At 41.9% G+C, this 19,844-nt stretch overlaps 1 protein-coding gene across 2 annotated transcripts in view; it reads left to right on the forward strand.

The window, feature by feature from the left end:
• The window catches only part of LOC135935842 (dystrophin, isoforms A/C/F/G/H-like), a 181,336-nt gene that overhangs the window by 67,084 nt on the left and 94,408 nt on the right, over positions 1-19,844 (forward strand). For both annotated transcript variants that reach the window (XM_065478410.1, XM_065478419.1), the window contains exons 39-41: positions 5,604-5,709; positions 18,026-18,088; positions 19,250-19,461. In XM_065478410.1, the coding sequence (XP_065334482.1) occupies positions 5,604-5,709; positions 18,026-18,088; positions 19,250-19,461 (381 nt within the window). The remainder of the gene's footprint in view (positions 1-5,603; positions 5,710-18,025; positions 18,089-19,249; positions 19,462-19,844) is intronic.

The following is a 19,844-nucleotide window of genomic DNA, read 5'->3' on the forward strand; positions in this document are numbered from 1 at the left end:
CACTCTGTTGCTGCAGCAAGGCACAAAATGTCTTTTTCCCTGTCCGTCCGCGTGTCTTATCTCTCCTCAGACCGACAAATCTCTGATCACACCCCGCTTTTATTGAATACATAAACTCGAAGCCAAAAGGCGGATAGCGGTGGAAAAAGCACGGTATCCTTGCGAGAAATCGAAAAATGGCACCGCCGCGCAACACCAAGCCTTCTTTTCGCCGTTTTTACTAGCGGATGAAACTATAAGACGTCTGAGGAGGAGTTGCGCGAAGTATTTTAGTGGTAAAACTTGTGTTGACAACTTGAAACTAGAACTCCCCAACTCAGGTAAAATATTTTGAGGCGGATTCAAAGTTCCTTTTGTAGCTTAGTTACCCAAGAATTGTGGCTTCCACTCAATAACTTAAGAAAACACTAAATTTGCCTTACCTAAAACGCGACTTTTTCTCGACTAACGCATTGGTTAACTATTATTTTCATTGCAAAGTAAAGTTAACCGGATACCAATAATTACTAAAAATATAACCTCTATAGAAGAGGTTGTAAGATATTCGAAGTTAATTGAGCACTAATACTTATTAGTTTTTGTTTACGCGAACCTCCTTTCGAGGTTCCCCATCTTGGGTTATCCATCATTCACAAATGCACCGTTTTTTCGCGCACCCTGCGCGCCCAAATATTAAATAAGTGACGCGCGGAAACTCCCCACCGTCTTGCCGGCTTGATCTTTACTTTTTGTTGAAGTGCGTGTGTGTATATTAAAATAGGCGGGGTAATAAATTCTTCACGGGGGAATTTGTCACAAGTCTAATTTTAACTCGACCTAGGCGCATGATATAATGCCAGTTTTATAACACACCACATACAAAAAGCCTTGTGTTCCCATCTCACTCTGGCAGCCGACTTTACTCATCTCTACTTTGTATGGTTTGGGCCTCTCCTTTCTTTTTTTTTTATCTCGCGGGCGCGTTTTCTTGACGCAAATACATCTTCAGTCGCGAAATAATGCGAAAGACGCTCCATTTATTTCGCTCTTTCGTGCTCGGATACCCTTCCCTGTCTTCTAAACTGCTTTCCTTTATTCCACACGTGTCGTATCTCACGTGTGGCTTAAAGCACTACTTACATTACTTGTCTATTGCTCAACTGCGATTCTTACGTACATTGATAGATAATTTGAAACTTTATCCAACTTTTAGAATGACATATAATAATTGAGATGGTTTATAGCTTATTAAGATGGCTCAATATCTTTGTTTTAATAAAAATGATCAGCTCTCCTCTTTTATTCGAAGAACAAATTTTGGCTTTCTGGCCCCTAGGACGAGGACATGTTAAATTCGATACAATTAGTATTAACACTGCTGTGCTCCCATCGTCATTGTAGGCAGCTCTTTAACAGAACTGGAAACTCTCTGCCTTTACCGCTCGTAATCCCGATGACAATTGAATGGCTTTGAAAGTCTTTACTTCCTTTTGCTGCACAGCAGCTAAAGAGGAAACGTATTATTCGAAAGGGCCTCTTGTGCCCTATAAAATTCCGTGCTTTCCGGCAAGGCAACTTAACAATCCACCATTGGCAAAGAAAGCTTTTTTGCTAATGCCATCCTGATGCTTTCGCAAGTGACAATTTTACCATTGCCGAAAAAATAGAATTATTTCACGAAAAACTATCATTATCAACGATTATCTCCAATTATTGATTAGGAAATAATACAACTTGCTGAAAATTGGTCCCATTTATCTTCAAAATGACTAACTCTTATTTTTGCTCTGTGCAAAACATGTGCATTATCCTCTACCGTTTTAATTATATTCTGTAAATAAATTATTTTCCTGCGTTTGCCAGTGAGGTACAAGCGTTCTTACTATGGCACTGAACAACAATAGGCATACAGCAATATTTGAAGAGGACAAACATAAACCCATAAACAGCACACACGCATAGAGAGTAGCGTGAATAAATCGGCTAGTGGCTCGCTCCATTCAGCTCATATTGTGCCCTTTTCAATTGCAAACACAAACACAGGCAGCCGGTGGAAGAAGGTTACCTCCTCCCTCTTTAAAATTCCATTTTATTCGCCCAACTGAATTCTCCGGCAGCCAACTCGCTCTCTCTCTCTCTCTCTCTCTCTCTCTCTCTCTCTCTCTCTCTCTCTCTCTCTCTCTCTCTCTCTCTCTCTCTCTCTCTCTCTCTCTCTCTCTCTCTCTCTCTCTCTCTCTCTCTCGCTCGTCCAGCAGAGTAAACAGAAAATATTTTATTTATTTGCTCTGCCTGTCCGATGCGCAGGGGCAGCAGCGGCAGCGAAATGATACACGAGAAGAAAGTTTGGTCTTTTGTGGCGGCGCTCGAGAAGGAAAAAAGTAAATTCTGGTGAGTCTGCAACCCCGTAAGCAGCTTACGAGCGCAAACGGGGGCACCGAATCGTTCCCAGCCCACTCAATTGTTTTGCAGACAATCCAATCAGAATAATGCTGCTTTGGTCGCATTCATTTTAGAAAGAAGTCAAGTCAGAAGTTTGATCCTTAACTATTTATTTGCTCCAATCGGGCAGTTTAGGCGCTCATAATAAAAACTAATCGGCGAAGAATGAAATAGGTAAATTTGAATACAAAATCTACTTTAATTTAACATCCAACGCCCAAAAATCTTCATGAGACCTTTTTGAAATAAAATATTCATATTATTTGGAAATGAATTTGTATCAGTAAGATCGTCCTACACTCTGCATATATATGCACTGTTGCTTATCGCAATTAATTTGTTCCTGAAATTAATAAAAAAAACTGATGCAGGTTGAAACGCAAATCTGTCAGTGATTCACTGAGTGCTTTTTATTTATGCATCAGAGTGGAATTAATTAAAAACGAAAGCGACCCCATCTGCTGAATATAATGAATTATGCATTGATATGCTCTCGTAGTGACGCCGACCACGCTCCGATTGGTAATTATTGGTTTTGAGCTCAAGCATAATTATTTGCAGCCGTGTTGTTATAACCCTGCCCTGATTTATCTGCCGGGGGAATCAAGCACAGCAATTTTGTTAGTTTGAACCGTTTGAACCAATAAATTGGTACACGCGCCATGCGCAAATTAATTATTTGACGCTGGCGCGAGTGCCTGTGAAACGATCGCGCATTACTGAAAATTATGAGAGGAATTTATGGCCCCTCGCCACATTATCATCCTCAAAGCTCTAATTTGATACAGCCTGTTTGATGCAGTACGTCGTTAAATGGGTATAATGCGTAATGCGTTACAATAAATAGTCTAAGCTGCAAAAAACACTTTCTTGCTACGCCAGATGACTATGCAACGAATACGTGAGTTCGAAACTTAGTGAATTCCTGGCTTAAAAAAAGAGTGAATTATATGAAATTGCATGCAAAATCAACTTGAGTTTTACATCCAACTTTCAAAAATCAACATATTTTTTTTGCTAGTTACAATGCTTCAAGTCACAAATAGTAAATAGGATAATTATAGTATGTTTGACTACCGAACTACTTAAAAACAATTAAATCTATCATTAAAACACCTTTTTTACTTTTTCTAGTTCATTTATTACAAGGAAAATTGAAATTAGTCTAATAATAAATAAGTCTTTTGCCGGTACTCATGGTAAAATTATTTTCTGTGACACAAAACTCGATTTTGGGGAAACGTTTGAGCTTTATTATCCCAATTTATCAGCTGGCAGAATGTCCAGGGAGGCTGACAAAGGACTCGTCCGCAGCCGTAATCCTCTCAAATAGCGGGTCAATTTTCCAATCGCAAAGCATTGGCTGATCCCGTGTGTGTCAAAGTGCCGTTTTTCCGAACGCTTTTATTGACATCGCAAGTGGCGATCTCTATTTAGGCTGATAAACCCATTTGCGTGCGCCATCAATCTTTTCGACATATTTCCAACCGTGGTTAGAGAAAGCGCGCAGGTGCCACGCCCAAAAGCTCCTTTGCGACTTAATAAAGCGCCTCTTGCTCTTTCGCTGGCGACTCGCGATAATTTGGCTGAAAGGACTGCGCGCACGCCGAACGCCATACCCTCTTCATTAAACGCTGCTGGCCGCCCGTTGATCTGGCGAGCCGCTAATTGCGAGCGAGTAATGAACGGATTGGCAAAGTTTGGCCATTTGCATATCGTTCCCGCAGCGCTGCTCGCCCCCAGTGCGAGTTTTATCATGGCCCGTGATTGATATCGGAATTTCATCGAGCTCGCCTGCGAAAACAATGAGCCATTGTGTGCACGCCGAGTCTCTGAAATAGTTATCAGGTTGACAAGCTTGCGGCCGAATTGAGATTGAAAGGGTCCAATTTGATCTAGCTATTAAACGCGGCTCCATTCAAAAGTCAAATCGGGCTGACAGGGATCGAGCAAAAAGGGCAAATTAGTGCATGCACATTGCTCTGTGTGGCACGAGCGCAAATCGAATTGTGCGTCGGCAGCACACGCACTTTAATTGGCCTTTGTGCAGCCGACTTGCCCGCCGCCGCGGCGTCTGCTTTTGTGACAAAGCTGCTGGGCGAGGCGCGAGGGCCCCTCCGTCGGCGTCGGAGGGCGAACGCCACCACGTGACCATGCATTCTCTGGGCGGGCGGGCGGTCGACGGTCGAGCCTCGTTCTCTTTTTATAGAAGGGGTTGCCTTCTCTCGCGAGTCAGTCGCTTTGGCCAATACCTCGTGCGTCCGAATGCGATAAGCCGGTGTGCCTGCCTTCGCCCTCTGACCACCCCCCGGTAAGCAAACCAACCCGCTGAACTTGAACCTGCCTCTCATGTGCATGCGTGCGTGCACCTTTAGCCGATTTCCAACAGCTCAACATCAATGTTTGGACTCGGCTCTCTGTGTATTTTTTCTCTGACTGCAGTTTCTACTGACAGTGGGATTTTTTTTCAGTTTGTTGGATAGAAGTAAGACCCTAGAAAAGTTTAAATAAACTTAGGTTGTAAATTTTACGTGGGTAAGAATGTGCGAAAAATTGCAAAGTTATGCGTTCGAATGTTGCATATTTTTAGGATTGTCATATAGGTTAAAATAATTAATGAACTAGCTCAAAATCAAACATTAAATAGTTAAATTGAAATTTCAACGATTAAATAATTAAACAAAATCGACAAAATATAAAAAATATACATGATGTGTTAGTTTAACATAAAAACGAATTTAAGATGCTTAATTTTTTTTTAAAAAATCCGTGTTTTACATTTTGAATAGGATATTTCGGAAACTTGGACTCGAAGAAAATTTAGCATTTCCTCTTAATTGTTTGAACTTTTTACATTGCGTTCACTGTGTGATTTCGAAGTCTGATGCCACCCAAAACTTTCGGCTTCCGTTCCACTCTTACTAAAAGGATGCACAGTCGTGGAGAGAAAACAGAGCAGCTGCTGATTACTTAATTGGCCGCTTCAATTGGTGATGTCACCACGCGGAATGCTTTGCTTGGATTCTCTCATTCTCTTCTTGTTTCCAGTCTGCACTCTTATTCAAATCAGAAACTTGGAAGTTCAACAATGAAAGTTTTCTTTATTCCTTTTTGCCCTTGTAAAATATTCCGTGTGCGTTTGTCTGGTGCCGTTTGTTTATGCAAATTTGCTGTTTATGTTGCAGAATGTTTTGCGCGAGCTGGAGCAGAAAAAGCCCCAGTTAGATGAGCTAGTACACACAGCGGAGCACCTCAAAGCAGACTCAAATAGGCAACAGCTGCACGGCAAAGGTGAGTACTCTACCTCCGTTCAACCATACACACAGAAAGAGCCCCGCACGCTTTTTTGTAACTGAAAGCCGGCACACCTCACCCAGTTAGCGTTTTTTTTTTTAATATCAGCATGTTACAAAACAAATTTTAGAGTGAATGATCCAAACTTGTGTGGTTTCTCGTAAAGTAATTAGTGAATACTGATTAAAATAACCTTAACTCGCGATTCGCAACTAAATATTCTCAACCCGATAAATTAAATTAGATTGAGTAAGGAGTAAAATGGTTCTCATGTACGAAAACAATAAAGTCCTTTAACCAGACATTTTTAAATATTTTTGATAAATTAAATAATTTGAAATTAAAAAAAGTTAAAACAGTAAATTTAATTGCGGCAATTGAATTTCTGCGCAACATTGCATTGCAGAGTGTTGAAGCTCACGAAGCTCGCACACTGAGAGCCAGTAGGGCGTGAATAATTCAGTTACTTTCACGTATGTATATCAAGGAAGAAGCCCGTACTTTTTATTTATACGCTTCCTTGTAGTGAATCACTGCCCTGAAACCGGTACAAATCGTAGTTTGCTGGTTTCGCAGTGAGTAGTTACAAATGGTCTGAATTTTGCAATCATATTAATGCAGAAGCCTTTTAAAGATGAATTGAAAATTCTTTTTCCAATCGCTGGGCAAAGGCGGCGGCAAAATTTAATATGAATCATCATGGATGCCACCTTTGCCTTCTCGGAACCACGCAGATTCGTTTGAACGGAACAGTTGACGGCCATCCACCCTCTCATCTGCTAATTAAGTCCAATTCGCGTCGATTGCGGCCAGTTCGCCAACGTGCCAAGTTGTTTTCTCGCCGTTTAATAATTAGTTAGTTGCGCTGCGCAGTGGCGTAATTCAGCGTGAAAACACGGCTCAGCGTCTCCTCGGTTTACTATTTGCTTCCACTCCGTCTCGCCGCGATATTTATTTTGCCCGAATGGAAAAAGCTTCAGCGCGCGTTGGCAGACAACTGTTTTTCTTGCTCTCTCGCGCGCGCTGCACGGCAAACACCATTTTCCACTCGTGCTGCGCTGGCCCTGATGAATGTTTTATTTATTTTGCCCCGAGACATTTTCCCTGCTGGTCTCGCGCGGGCTCGTTTCGCATCGTCAAAGTGGAGCGGCCCATTCATTCATTCACTTATTCACTCTGCCATTGTGTCTAGCCACCGCTGCTTTAAAATGTGATTGTGCTCCGCGAACGACTTTTCGCCACGCGTTTAATTGCTTTTGTTCAGCCTTGCTGAATAATTGAGCGTGGGGGATATATGAGCCAAATTAAACGCCACGATGCAGTAACAATTTGTGTGGGAAAGGAAAATTATGCAAACTTTTATCAGGAAAAAATTATGAAATGGCTCCATTTTGCGCAGTATTGACTAAGGATCAACGTGTATGAAATTTGAAAGAAATATTAAATTGCACGTCCTCGTGCAGAGGTTTTAGCCCCGCTGAACTAATCAACAGTTCTTTAACCTAAAAAAAATCGAGCCAAGGGTTTAGCTGCAGAGAATTCTGAATCAATGGTCGTTAAAAACGTTCGACTGCACTTATTTCTGAAGCAAGGAACAAAAAGCGATTAAACCTTGTATATCCACCCCACCACTCGCCCCCAATGCGACAAAACTCCCTCTTAAAACAATTATCAAGACCAAAAATCCGTCCTTTATATAAAGCCAGTTCAAAAATCGAAATTATTTTTCAATCTCTCGAAAATTCTAGAAGGAAAATTCTGTGTTACCCTCTGACAACTGCGACTACTACCATAAAGAAAAGGATTGTAGGCAAATTGTCTTGAAAGATTTTCCCATCACGAGAAAACAGAAAATTGTTTCTGTTTTTAATAAAGAAGTTAGCTAAACCTATGAATGTGGAAATATTTAATGAATCTTTGACATTAAAAAAGCAATTTTAAGAAAGTTGTATAAATCAACGTATTTTATATTTTTGTTTGGTTAAAGAGGGTTTATTGATCTCAATTTTAGCCTGTGTATTTTTTAAGCCAGAGGAAACTTCCAAGGACGTTAGCGCCAATTCCCAACCCCTTCAGCACTGTCGAACTGGAACTGGTCATGCAACTGGCCTGTTGTTGCCGTGTGTTCAACCCCAACGAGTTGAGAGGTAGACAGACAATAAAACGCGCGGAACACGCGATAATCGAGTATGCATAAAGTTTGCCTAATATAGTTCCGAGAAATCGCAAAGCAAAAATACCACCTGTTCTAGTGGGCGGACCTCGGCGAGCATAAATTCTGGCAGATTACGCTCGACATGTCGAGGCAACAGGGATTAGCTCATTGGGGCACACCTTTGTCCTCTGCTAGCATACCCTCATTATTTAAGGATCTTCTCGAGAGGCCGGCTTGGCAAATAGTCGTATTGTGCGTCCGCATTATGGAGGCTTGTTCAGGGCCGCCTAATCCGAGTGGACTGTTTGTTTTGGGAAATCGCGGCTCTGACGCCACGGCGGCTGGCCAAATCTATAAAATCTTGCGCTTCATGCAGTCTGCCAGAACGTTCATGACTGACACGTTCTCTGCAGATCTTTGAGAATTCTAAACTAGTTAAATCATCTGTGGGAGAGTATAAAGTGAATTTAATTATTTAAAAAATTAATAATTCTCATTTTAGGAATTTTAACACAATAATCTATCAGGGCATGAAAATATCAATGCAATTTACTCTCATAGTATATTTTATTGGCGCACTAATTTTGTGGTTGCATGGTTTTCTCAACTAAAACTTCAAACAACATCTTTAGATTTGAATGATAAATTTTCAAGAAAACCTTAATTAGTAAAATATGCTTTACTCAAAACCAAAAACATCAATTTACTTTAACGGCATAATTTTAAGGGGGCGCAGCGATTCATATCACGGTGTCGCAAACTCACGAAATAAATGTCATTATGCTAACGAAGTTGGTTTACGGGCAAACGTGAGAGACGGATCATCGGTGTCGCAATCCGGGCTTAATTAAGCCCTCTGTCGGCACATCGGGCCGTGCATTCGTATGCTAATTACGCGTGGAGCGAGAGGTGTGGCAAAAAGCAACCCTATAGTCTGATGCGGATTTGATCTAATGGAACGCTCCCGCGCCTAGTGCGCAAATAAGTATTAATCGCATGAACCGTGTGGTGCTTTTGTGCGCGTAATTGCGAGTGGTTTTATTTACAAGAGCTCGTCTCATGCCACTCGGTTGTTTTGCCAGCGAACGGGGTGTGTTTGCGGTGTGCAACGACGGAAAATGTGCGCTCGCCAATGCCGAGGGGGTGACATCTGACAGCCAGTGGGCGAAGCACCAGCGTCGTTTGAAACCCTTTCCGTCGCCAGACACAACCAAATACGTAACTTTTACTGTTTAGAAAAACTTAAGAGAGATATCTTTAGCTTCAAATCGAGAGGAAGAAAGAGAGACAAAATTGTTAAAAAAAGGAAAATCCCAAACGAAGTTAACATTCAAAATTTCATCCGCTCGATCGTTTAAATTAGAGCTTTTTAAATGGTTTCACTTTTCTAAACCTTCAAATCCGCCGACTTTATTTTAATGTATGTTCTTTAACTTTGTAAGTGAGTGTTTGAAGTTTTGAATTTTAGGAATTTACGCAAGAAAATGGAACACAAGGGTTGTCATGTTCTCAGACGATGAAATTAAAAATGAAAAATAACAAAAATGGCGTTCAAATTACTCACTCCCTAGGAACCGCCTCGTTTTTACAACTGCCACTTGAAGCGACGCGTACTACCTACTCTTGCCCGCCTTCTGAATTAAAGAGGCTGCTTCCCGTAAAGTACCCCGGCCAACGCACCTTTCACCGTTCGGGTTGACATTTTCTCCGACAGTTAGTTTTTACGATTTCAAAAGCTGCGTGACGTCAAAGCCACGACACAAACAGGTGCCGTCTGAAAGACGATCCCTCTCGTGCCAATTAATTATCCCGAGCAGGGGAAGAGAAAGAAAAGAAAATAAAGACGGAGAGCAGATTGACCGCGTGTTCCATCAGCCAGAGCCCGCAGTTCGAATTTGGCTTTTCAATGACCATGCGTGTTTGCCTTGGCGGTGGCGATGGCTCGGCCAGAGAGTGGGATGCATTCACTTTGGCCCAATGCCTATTGTGACAGCTGGAAATAAAGATTTGGTTTGTTGATCAAACCCTCGGAATTGCTTTCTCAACGGAGCTTACCCTTGCCATCTCACCATAAAAAAAGAGTAATCGAGAAAATTTGTTGAAAGGTTTACGCTCTGAAACGATCTAATTAAAATGTAAATTACTCAATTTACTTGCTTAATAAGTTCAAGTTTCCTAGGTACGGCGCTTTAAAAGACTGGTGCACAAAAGAGAGAAGTGTTTTGTTCTTTAAAGTGGGTTTGGAGGAAAATTTTGCATCTGTGTAATAAATTGAAATAGCAACTATGTCAGTTCGATTCCGTTTATTTTCTAAATAGCTTAATTGATAAAAAATGTAATTCATTGTAAAATAGGCATTCAATGCATTACCAATTTTAGTAAACGTCTTCCATTGTTTAAAAACGTAACAACAAAATACATTTCAATTATACAAATCTAATAAATATTTTCGCTTTATTACCAAGTTTTGATGCTTTTATGGAGGCAACAGTTTCGTTGGCGACGGGGTGCGTCTGCAACGGCGCGCTGGTGAGGGCAGAGGCGTGGTTGTGAGGCGCGGGTAGCGGCGCGGGGGCAGGAACGCGCCCTGTGCCAGTCACGCGGGCAGGAACCTTGGAGGCGGCACGCGCGCTTCTTTCTGCTCCACTCCTTGGCCGTCGCCGTTCTTCTCTCTCCGAGTGTGTGTGTGCAGCCTGCCCGGCCGGCCGTTTAGTCCGGTGAGTAATCGCCACCCGTGCAATTAATGCAGGTGCTCGCGGCCCACTTATTTATTTGCGGCCGCAGCGATTTATGTGTGGCGCTCAGACGGCCACACCACACAAGGCGGACACGATTTTATCGAGTTTGCCGGCTCGTTTACACACGCTCGAGGGAAAAGCCTAATGTGAGGATGGTCAGTCTATACTCGGACTTTACGTGACTCACGACTTTCTACCTAGAAATAAATACTCTTTTTAAAATTCGAATTTGAAATTGTTTTGCCTCCCTCGTGATCAACGCGAGAGTTTAAAGCCCCCTTCACATTCACCACTTCTCTTGATTATGAAAATTATTGACGCAATGGTAACAAAAGTCGTGCATCCACTCGCCCTTTTCCTACTGGACTGACTCACCCGCCAGCTATTGACAGCAGTTTGAATAATGCGTCTTTTTGCCATTGATAGAGAGCTCACTGCTCTACCACTTTATGAATAAAATATCGACTCAAGTTCGTATATTTACAGTTATGTGCGCGGAACACACACTGGATACTCGTATCTCTCTCCATCTATCTGGTTATTTTGCCTGACAATGTGCGCTGGATTGACACCGTGACACGCCAATCGCGTGTGCAAATTAGAAAATTGAAGCTTGGTGAACGTAAGGGGCCCGCCGCTCCCGATTGTTTCATATTAGCGGGCGTGAAAAATGAATGGCTTGACGTTTTGCTGGTCCAGATCATTATTTCCGACGAGTGGCACTCATTCGGAGTTTGAGAAATGAGTCGCCCTGTCTGAGCTGGAGAAGGAAGAAAGTATAAAACGAAAGTCAAAGTGATTAAGAAGTTTGTGACTCGTGCTGAGAGGAGAGACAACATTAGGAATATTGATGACCGAGAAAGTCAAAGTGCAATTTTATGCTGCTAATTTTTCCAGCTCACGTTCATGGGAGAAATCAATATCTCGTTAATCATCTTGTCAGTTTAATTGTCTTTGTTAGGTTTTTTTGCCGTTTTTATAAATGCAACTGCCTATTTTCAATCTTTAAAAATTTCGTCTGACAACGTGTGGGAGATAACGTTTTGAGATTGCAAAGGGCTTCAATGGTCGAGAAACCGGACGCCTTTAACACTACTTTTTCATATGCTAATTTTGCTGACTGCAACAGAATATTCATTTTTTTTCTGCTCACTTTTTATGACTACCAAGAGCAGTTTTCCCCCCAGATTAAAACGATCCATTCAGAAACACAGAGGCATAGGATCTACCACCTGCTGATGATTGGAAATTCTCTCAAAGGAAAGGTATAGTAGGCCTCAATAGCAGGCTGCGGTACTGCAATTCAGCCCTTAAAAAGGCACGAAACACATTAGGTAGCAGGAAGAAGTCATTTCAAAAAGCGCGTTCGCTTGCTGTACAGTTTTCGCCGTCATTATTCCATCTTATCACTCTGCAGAGCCCACATCCTGTCATGTGAAAATGACGCAGGGCACGCCCCGAAACCATCTAGATTGGTCTTTTTCAAGAGGGTTTAAGTGAAATTTAAATAAGAGATGGTGTTTTTACTGATATATATTATATATATAGATAGCTATCGTCACAACCATTTGCAATTTTAATAAATTGAGAAGGTAATTCGTAACCAAAAACTAAAGTTTTACCGTGAGTTGGTATATAAATATATTGAATAAACTAGTTTTTACAAAATAAATATCCCTTTATTTTCGTGGAACTTCCATTTATGAGAATATTATTTGCGAAATTTAATATCCACAAGCTTGTAACAGAGAGTCTAATGATAAGCCCCACATTTCTCTTCATAAATCTGGCCTGCGGCAACCGCTCAATCCTCTCGACCTCTTTCAATTTACACAAGTAGCACGCGTATAATTTAATGCACACATATTAATACGCGGACTCGCGGTTGCAAATCAAAGGAACGGCAGTGAAGCGTTTGTGGAGTCGAACGAGAGTCGCTCTGCCGGCCTTTGTGATTGCATGCACGAAGATAATCACCGTTGCGGCGGCTTGCCTGCCCGCCGCCGGCTTATCGCTGCTGTCCCGGCAGCAATTATCCCCCTTTTGACTCCGGTTTGTACCGCGGTGCAGAAGGAACCTGTGCAGTGCAGTGCTTCAGCCAGCGGTACCTTCACTTCCATTTTTCGACACGCACGCTGTCTTCGTTTATCAGTCTTGTGGGAATAAATAGCGTCCTTTGCGGCAAGTCTCCAATTGAAAATAGAGTGTTGCTAAATCTGTAGAAAAACGTGCAGCACTTATTGATCTGGGTAAAAAGGGTGAGACTTGTGCGGTGTATTTATAGAGTCCGTAAACACTCGTAGATTGACATGCGACTAAACAATTTGGTTTGAAATGTTTTTATTTTCTCTTCATTCGGCCTAAACACGAGTCTTTCTGTGCAATTCAATTTCTCTTTATCAACTTAGCTTAAAAGCAATCTGTTTGACGGCCGAATTCTCTAAATGATTCTTGGTCATTGCAGGCTTATTGCGAATAATATTCAGCACTTTAATGTTTGATGTTATTGTTCATTTCTAATTCAAAATTTAGTGACCCCTGAAATAGGTTTTCCTAATTATAAATTTAACTTTCAAGTTTAAAAATGAGGCCAAAATATATTTTTAGTTGAAAGTTTTATTTTTGAACCCAAAATTCATTTTTTTTTTTTCGCTTGCATTGGCAGGAAAATACTCTCGTATTCGGTGGCCACGAAGCATGTTTGTGTCTAGTTTAGCGGGGGTAGCACGTGCCAGGGCAATTTGTAAAATATGCATCAGGCAGCGCAATATCGTCTCATTCGGCAAATTTGGCCCGTTCCATTTGGCCGAGTGCTGAAGAAAAAACGACTCGTTCTCGCGCACAATAAGCAAACCGCCGGGGAGCAAAAGCGATACCCACAGAAAAAGAGAACAAACAAAAGCCGCAGTTATGAAAATAAAAGGCGAAGGAAAGCGGGCGTGTTGCTTTTACCATGGCCCGGGAAAATTACAGCGTGCGCGTGGAGTGAGAAAAGTGGCGACGCCCTGGCGGATCAGATTGTTGAGCATAATTATTTCACCGGCTGGCTGGCTGACCGGCCAGCCTGCTGTGGCAATTTCGGTCAAAATATGTACATAATATACATATTGTTGTGCCCGAGTAATGGCAGGGTGAGTGATGTGGCGTAATGGACGGAGGCGGCGGCGGCAGCGGCAGCGTTGGCGGCCAGGAGGGTCTGCTGAAATACGCCTGCCCTGTACTGCTGTGCGAAGTGCGAGTCACGCGAGCCAGACGGCCTTATTGTAATTTATGGCGCACACTCGGCCAAATAATAATTATTGTTATCGTGCAAATCAATCGGTATACGATTGATCAGCACGGATATGACGCTTGAAAACGTGCTCATGGGAATCGAAAAAGACTTCCAGTGCACGGGAAATTAAAGTGATTGCCTGTATTAAAGTGACAAACGGTTTAGCAACGCTATGAGATAAGTTTTTTTCTTTTAATGTGTTGATTTGATCAATCTTAACGCTGTAGGTCTCTAGCTGTGATCCTTTCAGTGCTCAATATACAGATTTTTTCACACTTGATGACCATTTACATGAGATCTCATTTTACTTAAATAAAATATATTTTCTATATTCCATTTGGCAGTGCAGAAGGCAGTTCACAACTACTTTTATAAAAATCAAGTCATGATCCTTACTTATTTCCCTTATATCGTTCAAACCACCTAAAAGCATTCTTTTCCTTCAACAGCTGGTCCAAGTCAATATTTTTTATCCTCCAGTCAATTGTGAAATTCAACACTAAATTATGATTGGATTGTCATGAAATCTCTTATTTCGTTCAAAGGCGACAATAATCGTTTTTGACACACCATAATCAGTTACCTGCCTGGCAGGAGTATCATTTCAAAGATCCGACGAAAGGTCCTCTTGAAACAAGAAAAGAGCTCTCTCGCTCACTTCTCGTCGTCGGTGGTATGTAAGACGTGTTCTTGCCGGTTTTGACTTTGGAATACGAAAGAGGACGACGAGCTGTGTGGCGGCAGCGGAAGGCAGAGGCTGTTGAATACAAAAAGAACGGCGGGAATTCGGCCCAGGCAGATCCATCCAGACCACAAGATCATTGCCACGCGCGCGAGCGAGTAGTGGAAAAGGGTTCCTTTGTCTAACCGCTCGCGCGTACGTGAAAGACCGGCCGGAGCGGAGGATGCAGGGGTGGTCGGGCCGGTGGAGGAAAGGCAGACGGAGCATTATTGAGGCAGACACCGTGCCGATGGATAATGATCCGTGCCCACCGAGAAAAATGACTTGTCAGTCAGGGGCGGTGCGCTCAAGAATTTGCCTTTCTAGATCCCTGTGCAGTCGTGCGGAAGGAAATGAGTGCGAATTAAATCGATGTGACGCGAGCCATTTCGCTCGTGTTTGACTTAACAATGAATTGAGCATACGATTATAATATTTTTTGACGGATTCTTATATTAACGAATTACACTCAGAAATTTAGCAATCCATCAAAAGATTTTAATAGCGATGAATTAAATAAAATAAATAGTTTCAAACGTTTTTGAACTGTTATTGGGTGCTATTATGTTTTTATGTCTCATTCACCTGATAATTTGTATTTGGGGTGGCAGTATAGTACAATCATGCTCGGTTAAATTATATCAAAACTCTTACTTTACGTTAATTCACTTAATCATCCTATTAGAAATTTAAATTCATTCTTTGCCATCAACGATATTATTGTGAAGCGTCAGAGTTGCCCTTATCAACATAACCCGACTTTTAGTGCAAACGTTAGAAATTAGCTCGCGGCATGTTCTTTATACAGGCGGCGCTCCTCATCAGAGGAAAGAGTTCTCTCTCATTTCAAATGCCGGCGCACGAATTTATAAACGCAGCGTCTTTTGCGTGTTCTCTCTTCTCTCTTATCTATGCGTTACCACATTGTCAACAAAATTATTCCGCTGTAAATCCCATTTCGGGCTAATTTCCGAGGACACGCCGCGAATAACAACGAGAAGAGGGGCTCTTATAAAGACCTCGCTTGTGATTCCGCTCAGGCGCCGCGAGTATAAATTTTCGGTGCGCTTCTGGCGCGCCCGACGGACGCAAAGTCTTGAGGCAAGAAAGAATGGAACCTCTTGATTGCAATTAAACCCCCTTAACTGCGGTGAAATATGTCTTTTTTTCCCTTGAACTCTAGATTTGCTGCAAAATGCTGAGGAGCAACACATTTCCTGGTCTCTTTTTCGTCTTCCCTGAAAAAAGATAAAATGCATTATTTTCCCTGCTTCAAACATTAAAATCCAATTAAAAATTAATCTTGAAAACTGTTCATCGCGTGAGTTATGAAATTATCTTTTGAGTGAGCCTAATTTCAATGAAGCAATTCTCAAGTTTCATCAACACGCACCAAAAGAAACTTTTTCGTGGTACCCTCGAGCGAGAACCTTTCATCCCCAGTGACGCCTCCTCTTCCTTGGTAAAAAAACCGTGGCATCACGTTCGTCCTCCGCTGCAGGCTGAGGCCACGCGCGTCTCTTTTGAAGGGTCACGCAGGTAAACAGCGAGATCAAACAGTCTGCAGCAGCTCCCAAGTCGGCAAAATTCATATTATATCCTGTGGGACGAGGATCAATATCATCGCTCTCTCGTCCTTTGCGAAAAAAATGTCCCACTTTGTCACCGGCGGCCGACCGAATCGACTGCTTTTTGCAAAGAGAAAGATTGCCTTTCCGCGTCTCTCTTTCGAGACAAGCACTTACCTCTTCCTCAACCCCTCCAAACGGCGCCACGAGCCTCAAGCACATAAGCCGCTTTTGCAAATAAAATACTCCTCCCGAAAATTTAATTTCGGTGCTATGACTCGCTATGTAAATGATTCAGCGGGGCTGTTGGCTGTAAAATGCGTCGTGTGGAATAAGTTTATGCAATTGCGGCGAAAGCTCGTTTGCTGAAAGAGATTTTCAAAAAGCGTTAATTTGTTTTAGCTCTAAAAACTGCTCTAAAAATCGACTCAGGTTTTGAAATTTCAACTCAAAGCAAGCTATCAAGCAAATAGCTTCATTTTTATTAATCCGTGTAATCTCTGTGGGGTGTCTTGAAGGATAGACTTTAACTGCCCTAGATTTTGATGAATATGTATTAAAGATAGAAAAAATATTTTGTAAAATGAGACTGATGTATAGTATATGCAAGAAAGCTATCGCACACGAGGAAAGTGTGAGCGATCCTTTCCATACACCCTACGCTGATTGCGAGTCTTGCTGCGTAATCTCATTCAACTCGTGTCGAAAGACCGTCAAGCAAGTTAACAAGCGCCTGTACAACATGAGAGAGAGAGAGAGAGAGAGAGAGAGAGAGAGAGAGAGAGAGAGAGAGAGAGAGAGAGAGAGAGCCTACATCTTTATGAATCCAACCGCCAAGTTGCTTGGGACACTGCCTGAATACATTTTGCAGTAGCACTCAGCTAGCTTGGAGAAACACAAAGTGTGTGCCCCTTAATGCCCTGATTTACATAATTATCGGCCGTGCCAACTTCCGCGCACAAATTTCCGGCCAGCCAATCAGTGAGCTCGTCATCCACGCGCTTTATTCTACTCTTTGACTGTCTTCTCCACAGTTTTGAATTGCTTAGTTCGCTTTTTGTGCTATTGCTATGGTAACTTTTACTGGTATGGCACACATAAATTAAACATTTTTGACACCAAAGAACTCGTCACGAAAAAATATGACTTTTAAATAGGGCATATACTCTGACTTTTTTAAACACAATATTGATTAGTTAAAAATTCGATAGATGCCGAAATTATTCGCTCTCTTTTAAATTTGTTTCTATAGTTAATAGATAGAACTATACAAAAAACACGGTCTTTCCATTCCCGTTCGGCTAGATGGAGATGTGTGGAATTGCTAATTTGGCCTCAGCGGTTTCTGTTGGTTTATTTAACAGACTGGAGACTGCCTGGCGTCTGCTCCCAGTTTTGTGGCCCATATCACAGCAGCGGCGCCGCATTCAGCTTTTCCGCACTTAACTCGAACGGCCGGGTTTTTGTTTTTATTGGTCTAATTCACTCGGTGTGAATCCTGAGGCACTTTATCCTTGCAGTCGGTCCCCTAATGCAGAAGTTCTGCTTGCCACAGAACGCTTTACTATTTCGTGCATAATATTGCAATTTGTCAGGATTTGCCGAAACGATCCAGGCTCCTTCGTAAGTTGTTATCGTTGGTAGACATGGCTGTTGATTTTGCCGCAAATACCTGATTTTGCAGATTTATTGATATTTATGGGTAAAATGTTAAATTTTGCTGTCATGAATTTGAGAAACTTTGAATTCCTGTTTCCTCCTCTGAATAGGTTGGCGTATGCACCAATAATATAAAAAACTGGATTTTGTTGGTATGACTGATTTTAATTTTGTCCACTTTATTTTCAATTTTGACAGGTTCTTGGGGTGAGGAAAGCGATTGTTCGACTCCCCTGTATCAACTGCGCACATGTATCAGAGGTACCCTTCGAACAATCAATGCAAACTGTTGCACAAAGTGTACAAATCTGCTCTCCATACTCGTTTAATCGCATTCCTCTGTACATGTCGTCTGAAAATACATGTTTTTGCATTTGTAAATACCAGATTCTCCTCACTGAGACTTCGTCATTTGGTATGCAGTTTACTCACTGAATTTGGGAACATATTATATTTTTTGGTTTTACAGGAATGAATATTTTGTGTTTATCCGATGTGAATTCAAAATTTACTTGTTTATTTTGATGGTTTTCACCCCCAAAACTAACGCGTCATCCATTAACAGGACGAATGTTTGATTTCACTCTCCAAAGTGTAATTATTTGATGTTCGTTTTCCAATTAACAACGTTGAACGAGCTTTTTAGAGAATGTAAATACAAAATTCAGAAAATGTTTCGTGTTAGTTAGATGACCTATGGTAGGATATGTTGCAATACATGATTAATTAAACGCCCCGCACTAACCGTGTTTTATGCGGTGCTACGTTAATGTATCTGCAACAGATGTAATTAAAATGGCCTGCCTCGCGTAGTCTGGGATTTGCCGCCAGCCTAAAAGGAGTTTTAACTAACCGGGCTCCTTGCAGGCATTTTTTGCGTAACCCAGATAAAATTAATTAAGCGTGATATAAAATTTGCATTTTAAGAGCTCCGCATAAAAAAGGATTTCTGTTGCGCACAGAATTCCTTATGCTGCAACTTTCTGGGATATAGTATCTCAAGCATGAAATGGGATCATTAGTAACAAATATTAATATTGATGCTGAATAGTTGTTTTGTACTCTAGTAATGCAATATATTTTAAATTTTAGTCCCTAACATTTATGAATCAGGATCAGGAGAAGCATTCGCAAATTATTGCTGTTCGAGGTGACAAACTAGAATGTTGGAAGTAGCTAGAGGTCGTTGCAAACTTTAACAAAAGAAGGCCATAAGTTAATTCAACACTAATCATCGTGTTATAGGATGAGGACGTATGAAACGATTACCATTTTCTAACCCTTTGTATGTTAAGCGTTATCAGTAGACTAATGACAGAAACGTTACTTAACTCACACATTTACAACTCTCAATTCTAACACAATGAAAACATGTGAAAATATCGTGCTTAACTGATTTTTCTCTCTCTTTATGTGTTTCAGTGACCAAGTTGCGAGAACACTGGGAGGAGACAAACGCCAAAGTGATGCAGCGAAAGGCTCAGCTGGATGCTTTGCTGGCCGACAGTCAGCGCTACGACGCCAAGAGACAGGAGGTTGAGTCCTGGCTGGCGCGCATGGAGGCTCGGCTCGAGCGCATGGGCCCCGTTGGCCACACGGCCGACGTCCTGGAGGCGCAATTGCGCGAGCAAAAGGTGCGTGCGTGTTGGTATGCAACCGGCGTCGCGCGTAAATCCAAACTGTTGCATAAGTTGCCAATTTGCAGGGGTTACAAACGAGGAGAGTGTTTGCGATGAACGCACCTTACTCTCCGGTTGCTTTTTTATGTACGGTTGTCTGCCGGCTCGCTTTGCATAGGCGAGAAGAGCCGACGGCAATTTTGCGAATTGTGTGCCAAGTGGCGATGGGGGAGTTATTTTTTTTCTGATTGGACGGGCTGCCTATGGGAATGGGGCGTAGTTAAATCAGTTTGGAACCCTTGAGGAGAGGCGGGGTTCAACTTTTCTCATTTCTTGTGGAACAATTCTCGCTTTGGTTACGTTAAGAATGAATTCGATTTCTCAGAAGATTTTATTTT

The sequence above is a fragment of the Cloeon dipterum genome, chromosome 1 (genome assembly GCF_949628265.1).
Source record: "Cloeon dipterum chromosome 1, ieCloDipt1.1, whole genome shotgun sequence".
In the NCBI taxonomy this organism is placed as follows: domain Eukaryota; kingdom Metazoa; phylum Arthropoda; class Insecta; order Ephemeroptera; family Baetidae; genus Cloeon; species Cloeon dipterum.